The sequence below is a fragment of the Pinus tabuliformis genome, chromosome 2_2 (genome assembly GCF_031772625.1).
Source record: "Pinus tabuliformis cultivar Carrire ecotype Pingquan chromosome 2_2, CPIR1, whole genome shotgun sequence".
In the NCBI taxonomy this organism is placed as follows: domain Eukaryota; kingdom Viridiplantae; phylum Streptophyta; class Pinopsida; order Pinales; family Pinaceae; genus Pinus; species Pinus tabuliformis.
In genome coordinates, this window is record NC_142300.1 from 586,119,571 (window position 1) to 586,127,684 (window position 8,114).

The following is an 8,114-nucleotide window of genomic DNA, read 5'->3' on the forward strand; positions in this document are numbered from 1 at the left end:
GATCACATGCTTAGGGTCATAAATATACTTTTTAAGCATGGATACATGGAAGACATTATGAATTCTAATGTGGCTTGGTAAAGCTAGCTAGTAAGCTACTGGCCCAACTCTTGCCAAGACCTGAAAAGGTCCAAAGTAACGAGGTGCAAGTTTAGCACAACTGCTCCATTGCAGAGTACTTTTCCTGGCTTGTATTCTGATGTAAACGTGATCGCCCACCTGATACTCCTTGAACCTTCTTTTCCGATCTGCAAAATTCTTCTGCCGATCTTGAGCGGCCTTCAGGTTGGCTCGCACCTTTTTGACCATGTCCTCCATCTCCTTGAGCATTTCTGGTCCCAACCTTAATTTGTCCTCCGAGCCAATCCAATTTGAGGGCGTCCGACATTTTCGTCCGTACAAGACTTCAAATGGAGACATCTGAATTGATGTGTGACATCCATTGTTGTGAGCGAATTCCACCAAGTGCAAATAGTCTTCCCACTGTGTCGGTTTTTGCATGACACATGCCCTCAACATGTCCTCCACCATCTGGTTGACTCTCTTCGTCTATCCATCAGTCTGGGGATGGTAAGCCGTACTAAAATTCAGCTGTGTACCCAATTCTGCGAATAGCGCTTTCCAAAAGGCGGATGTAAACTTTACATCCCGATCTGATATTATAGTCTTTGGGAGTCCATGAAGTCTAAACACATTCTGCATGAAAATGTGTGCAATTTGTACTGCCCTGTAAGTGGATTGCACTGGTATAAAGTGTGCTGCCTTACTCAACTTATGTACTACCACCATAATAGAGTCATTGTTCCTCTTTGTTTTAGGCAGCCCAGTTATAAAATCCATAGATATAATTTCCCATTTCCATTCTGGAATTGGCAGGGGTTGCAATAACCCAGCCGGATGCTGGTGCTCTGTCTTGATCTGCTGACACTCCAAACATCGCGCTAAATATGCAGCCACATGCTTTTTCATTCCCGGCCAGTAATATTCCTTCCGAAGTGCGGTAAGCATTTTCTGGTACCCGGGATGACCTGCGTAGTGACTGGTATGAAATTCATTCAAAATTAAATTTTTAAGGCTATTGTCATTTGGTACAAACAATCGTTTTTTGTAAAGCACCATTCCATCCCTGCTTACTTCATATTCCTGCTGACTTTCCTTGCTGGAATGTGGCATTTGTTGCTTCATTTGTTGGTATGCAGCATCTTGGCTTGCTGCTGTTTTTATCATTTCCTGCAAGGAATTTTCCCATCTACTGAGTGTAACTTCATATAAACATTGTACCTTTCGACTCAGGGCGTCTGCTACGCGATTTTCCTTTCCCTTCAGATGTTTAATATCAAAGTCGAACCCACTTAAGAAATCTGCCCAACGAGCTTGCCTTGCATTCAGTGTGGGCTGACTAAAGTAGTTTGTCAAGCTGTGATGGTCTGTTAATAACAGAAATTTCCTTCCCAGAAGGTAGTGTCGCCATATCTTAAGTGCATGTATGACAGCTGCCAACTCCAAGTCGTAGGCAGAATACTTCTGCTCATGTTCCTTCAATTTTCTCGACTCATAGGCGATCACTTTCCCTTCTTGCATTAACACACCTCCGACGCCTTCTCGGCTAGCATCGGTACATACCACATAGTCCTTATCCGGATCAACTATACTTAAAACGGGAGCAGACGTGAATAATTGCTTAAGTCTTTCAAAACTTTGTTGACATTCAGAACTCCATTTGAATGTCCTCTCTTTCTTTTGCAAGGACATGATAGGATATGCCACCCTCGAAAAGCCTTCCACAAATCTTCTGTAATACCCAGCCAATCCCATGAAAGACCTGATATCCGCCACATCTTTTGGCATGGGCCAATCCATTATGGTTTTTATTTCCTCAGGATCCACTGCAATCCCTTCCTTTGTAATCACATGACCTAAATATTGAATTTCCTCTTTATAGAAATCACATTTGCTGAGTTTAGCATACAATTGATGTTCTCGCAGAGTTTGCAGCACCATCCAGAGATGTTCCTCATGCTCCTCCTTAGAGCGAGAATAAATCAAAGTATCATCAATGAATATTAGTACAAATTTGTCTAAAAATTGATGGAACACGCTGTTCATTAGGCACATGAACGTGGCGGGCGCATTAGTCAATCCAAAAGGCAGCACTACAAACTCGTAGTGTCCATACCGGGTTCTGAAGGTTGTTTTAGCAATATCCTCTTCTTTAATTCTGATTTGATGGTAACCAGATCGCAGATCAATTTTAGAAAATACTGTCGCCCCCTTGACTTGATAAAAAAGCTCATCGATCTGAGGTAAGGGGTATTTATTTTTAATTGTGAGCTTGTTCAGCTGCCGGTAATCAATACACATTCGAAGAGTTCCGTCTTTCTTCCTGACGAATAACACCGGAGCTCCCCATGGAGATACACTGGGGCGGATATAATTTTTATCCAGCAATTCTTGTAGTTGCATTTTCAACTCAGTCAACTCAGGTACACTCATTCTATAAGGTGTCCGCGAAACTGGGGCAGCTCCTGGTATTAACTCAATGGTGAAGTCTATATCCCTCTTTGGAGGTAGTCCAGGAATTTCCTCCGAAAACACATCTGCGAACTCTTTTATTACTAGGAGGTGGTCTAGTGGGTTTACTTTATTCTTAGTTTCTGCATAACCCACCTGAATAGCATACACCTGGCATCTATTCCGGATGCATTTTGCCAGCTGAGATGCAGTGATTGGCTGGACCTGCACTGGTCGTTTAATTCCCTGCATTTCTTGTTCTATTCCAGCATCATCCTTGTACCGTATGATCTTCGTTTTGCAGTTCACTAAAGCCCAGTGCTTTTCTAGCCAGTCCATCCCAATTAGGACGTCATAGGATCCGAGTGGAAGCATGTTCAGATCTGCCACTACTGGCTGTCCTGCTATCATTATAGGGCAGTTTTTGATTTTTGCCATTACTCGTCTTTTAGCCCCCGTAGCTAGCTGTACCAGCCAAGGGTTCCTGAATTTTTCAGGCTGCAATTTACACTGTTCAACTATCTTTGGACTAATATAACTTAAAGTAGCTCCAGGATCAATTAGAACAGTGATAGAAAGGTCTAAAATTTTACCTTCAAATTCTACCATGGTGGGCTGGTATTCTGCCTGGCGGTCGTCCAAGGCTGCGTTAATTCTTGGCACACTTCGTCCCACGTCACCCACGGTTGATGCCTCATGAATCTGGGATATCTGATCAGTTCCCTTCCGTTGCGGACAGTTCTTGACGTAGTGCGGTCCGCCACAACCCCAGCACTGCACTGGGGGTCTGGTTAATCCTTCACTATCCATCTTGGCGGGTTGTTCGCCCACTCTGGTTTCACTGATGGGCTTGGGTCTGAATGAACCTCTCGGTGCTGCCCTACTGTTCTGGCCCTTGCTGCTTCCTTTAACTCCACTGCTCCGGCCTCCCCTATTATTTCCAACAATTTTACTATTCTTTTTCTCACTCCATTTTCTGTTGGAACTGTCCCCTTTCTGTTTGCTCTGCTGATAGCAGATTTTGGCCTTGCGAATAGCTTCATCCATGGTTCTAGGATTGTCAAATTCAATCCTTTCTCTCATATACATGGGTAAACTGCTAACAAACCTTTGCACCTTGGCTTTTTCTTCTTTAAGGTAAGGTACATAACGGAGCAAGGATGTGAAACGATTGATAAACTCATCCATAGTCTCCTGCCCCAATCGCAGATCATGGAATTCCTTTGCCTTTTCATCATAAAAACGTTCCATCAAGTATCTCTCCTTAAAATATTTCTGGAATTTTTCCCACGTTATGGTTCGTTCGCTTACCCCTTTAACGATTTTAACTTCCTCCCACCACAGTGTCGCTTTTCCTTGTAACTGGAAGATAGCCAATCGTGCCTTCGAGTTATGATCATACTCATATAGCTGAAAATATTTATTCATATTAATTAGCCATGCTTCAGCCGCTTCCTCTTGTTCCCCATCATAGTGTGGGCGTCTAATTTTCCGAAATTCTCCCTGTAATTCCACCTTTTGACGCTTTGAGGTCTGTTGTTCTGATGCATTATCAGATTGTTCCTCTCCTTCTTCAGGGATTTCAGATTCTTCTTGATAACATTGCTCCTCTGTCATTCTCTGTTGTTCTGCGCTGGGGTTAGCTAGTGGCGGGTTCTGTTTGTCAGACAAACTTTTTAAAATCCTTTCTTGCTCCATTGTCAATCATGCATTATCCTCCCTTAGCCGAGCCATTTCATTTTTCAGCTCTTGAACTGTTTCTAATATGGCTAGATTCGTGCTGCAGGTCTCCTCACCCAGCTGTACCCACAACTCGGGGTTGTCTCCAAGATTTGTTGCAGGCCCCCGATCGGCTGCGGACCTGTGCGGTGCGCTGCTAGCTCTCTGCATGCTAACTATTACTAGTTGGTACCTTTGTTGCTCTTTTTCTTTTCTCTTGTCTAGCTTGTAACCTGGTCTGATCTGATCATGAAAAATTTAACATTGTGAGCTTCCTGCACAATTTTGTTACCCCAAAAAAATATCAATGCCATAGTGACCTTCTCAACTTTTAACACTTCATTCACATCCCAGAGGCCACAATATGGGTAATCTGGGCTTTGATACCAATTGTCACATATCTACATATTAAAACATATATATATAAATAAAAAAATTTATATAGTGCCTACACTTCTTTATTGTATATATATAAATAGTGCCACTACCTCATTCGTATGTATAACCCTTGGAGGTATATGGTGTGGCAGTGTAACGCTTATCATATAATGGTTTATTCTAAGTTTATTTCTTAACTTTATTGATACTCTTCTACCATGGATACGATGGCATAAAGACTATATTGCTTTCCCTCGAGCGTATCAAAGCTGTCCTGCTCCTCCTTTGTTGGCACCGCCTGCGCTGGACATCTGGCAATAGCATTGAATCCCACCGGCCTGTTCACGTGATTGGGGTATGGCTCCCAAGCTTGGAATCCTTCCCGCGCTTTGCTTTTGGGTATTGCCGCCTTAATCAACGGCGTGAGGACTCTGTGTATGATCGAGGGTCACAAACGCTCCACGTCTCCACTGCTGGCATGTAGGCTATATACTTGGACTTTCCAGATTCCTCAAGGTTTTCGCTCGCACTGCTCGGCGCTTCACAGCTCTCTGCTCCATTTCACCACTGCAAGGGGTCTGCTCCATAGCTCCGCGCCGAGACCATCCGCCATTCCAGGCAACATGCACACTCTCTGATGTGCTTCCGCTCCATGGTTTTACATCCTCGAACCGACCAGGTAAATTTTACTGTCAGTTGAAAGTTTCTGATGTAATTTCGATTTGTCTGCTACGAGGTAGAGTAACGTTTTATCCATTGCATGACAGGTTGTAAATGGGCGACTTTCGGGGTTTACGGCATTGGAAACTCCCTCCAAATATTGGTCCGCCGAGTTTACACAGGTATTTATTCTCGTTCAGGTGTTTAGTCTCGGTTGATTCTCTTCTGTCTCATCATTGGTCGCCAGGGGTTTTTCCCTCTGTACCTAGAATGAGACCCAACCTTACTATTTCACGGTTGGTCGCAGATAGCAATGGATGGATTCTCTTATTCTGGTTCCATACGTTCTGGGTCTGATTAATGCATATTGGGTACTCCTTCGCTTGCAGCGGTTTTGGGTTTACCTCTGGTTCATTAGGCTGTAATTTTCACCTGATTCTATTGAACAACTGTATATATTTCTGTTTTGTGGAATGTATTATGACTATGTTGAAGCTCTGGTTGGAAACCAGCTCGCTTGTTTTTAATCTGGACCCATATGGCTTGGCGGCCGATGATTTAATATAACTTGTTGTTTATGTTACGCTATCGTTTACTTTCATGCTGTTAAGCAAGAGTTTTTATGAATAATAGGGTTTAAATATTACCCAGTTTCGTATTGTAATTTCTCATTCTGGTATCTTGCTTTTTCGTTTACAGCATGGATGCGTTTTTGTTTACAGCATGAGATAAGGGTTTATCCTATATTTCAATGTATTTTCTCAACAGATATGTATAGATTTTAAAGATATGTCACACCTGCATCTGGTTACAGTAGATGTATGGTCGACTGGTTCTGGGTTCTCCTTAAACACGAGACCCTGTGGTTCTGAAAGTTATATAATGGTTGTAAATTATTATTCGTTCCTAATTCGTTAATAGCTGGAAAATACTTCTGTAGCTTCTATGCAAATGTATATTTTGGTACTTCCTTTGGTACGTTTAAATACTTCCTCTGTACATTACTCGAATGCCAACACGGTGTTGCTGCATGTCTCTTTGCTCTTCGTGATGATGGTTTGCACATATTAACTGTCGTAATCTTCAGAAGTCTGTTCCACGTTAACTGTTCAGACCTTTAATTTAAGATATTATATAAGGTTTGTTACTTTGTTCATATTTGTCTATTCTTTCGTTATCACAAGTTAAGGATTCAGGCTTTTGCCCGATGCTAGGGAACCTCCAGAACGCCCCCCCACCTGCTACGGTTCGACCTGGTTCGGGATCAAGAATTTATTAAATTCTTCTTATCGCCTTTTAAAATCTTCATCTTGGCACTATCTAGCAGATTGAGGTTATAAGGAAAGATGTTTTGATTAAGGTTATAAAGAGAGATGTTCTGTTTGCTGTGAACATTAGGGGTCAAGATATGCTATCTACCCAGAGTTTTGTTTCCTCATATGTTGCCAGTTTTCTGGTTTGAAACCCCAACGACTGTAAGTCTATTTGTCTAGTAGGGATAAAGCTTGTTTTTCCCAGAATTTCTGTCCAATAACTTGCATCGATTTTTACAGATATACTGTTTACAATTATTGCTCAAATAATCACAGTTACACTATCCTTCGACTTTTACAGATATACTGTTTACAATTATTGCACAGATAATCACAGTTACACTATCTTTCGATTTTTACAGATATACTGTTTACAATTATTGCACAGATAATCACAGTTACACAGATAACTATAGAGACATGAGGGTTCCGTTACTTACCTGATCTCCGCTGGTAAGGTGAATCCGGAGCAAGTCTCCTGCCGAATTTCTGTGTAAAGCTTGTTATCCACCCAACCGTGAGACTTGTCCTTCGGGACCTGAGTCTCCCCCCAAGCTTCTGCTTACCGGATCACTATCCTCAGTAAGACAGCACTGTGTGCTCGACTATCTGGTCCTTACCAGACTTAGTCCATACTGGGTCTTTCTTTCCCTTTCTCTTTCTCTGCCTGTCCCTACAGCCCAGAGTTCTGTCAACCAACCTCCCCTTTTCCCTGTAAACCCTTCCAGTTAGGAAAGGTGGTTATTACTAGTTTTGTTAACTAACTTTTCTTTTCCAGTTCCCTTTTGGGAATTCCAATACTTTTATGAGTAATTCTTTTAATCATTATCTTAGTGCATATGTAAAAATCAACAGAATACTCTTAAAAGAAAATAAATCCTTCAATATCATTCTAATTCATTTTTTTTTTTTTTTATGGTAGTAACCTTTAAATAATTACATTTTTACGGGGTCATCACATATATATTCTTAGACTCAAAACTAAAAAATATAAGATCGTTTTATTTTTAATTACTTTATCTTGATTTAAAATTGATAAAATAAACTATATTATGGTTATACTTAAGAGTCAAAGAAGACATTTTCCTCATAATTTTAATATTATCATTCAGCATTATAAGAATGAAATTAGTATTTTTTTACTAATAATTAATGCTAATAAAAATTGTATATTCATTTTTATTTTTAGATTATAGTTCTTAACTGCCTTTTTATTTATGATTGAGAACAAAACAAATTACACCTCCCTTGAATCAGCAACAACCATTGGATCGATTGCCTAGCAGATCAATGACGTAGAGGTAGCCACCTAGCCCGCCTATCCCATCAAACGTTCTACCCTATGGTACATAAAAGCAATTACACCTCCGTGGATGGTAGAATAAATGAATGGGATAGAAATTTTGTTCTTTATGTTATTTGTTTGACCTGCCTAATGGATGTGAAAGGCCCCTCCATTTTAAATTTACAAAATAATCTAACTATAGGAGGAAATATATATTTAAATATATATGTTGGTTGGATTTGGATTCT

At 40.9% G+C, this 8,114-nt stretch overlaps 1 protein-coding gene across 1 annotated transcript; it reads right to left on the reverse strand.

Moving 5' to 3' along the window:
- Positions 1-549: 549 nt before the first annotated feature.
- On the reverse strand, positions 550-4,209 carry LOC149194023 (uncharacterized). Its single transcript, XM_089407508.1, has 8 exons — positions 4,027-4,209; positions 3,175-3,921; positions 2,668-2,976; positions 1,624-2,022; positions 1,282-1,524; positions 1,135-1,230; positions 890-1,039; positions 550-696 (listed from the first exon to the last, which is right to left on the reverse strand). The coding sequence occupies exons 1-8, from the start codon at positions 4,207-4,209 to the stop codon at positions 550-552; spliced, it is 2,274 nt and encodes a 757-aa protein (XP_089263634.1).
- Positions 4,210-8,114: the final 3,905 nt, after the last annotated feature.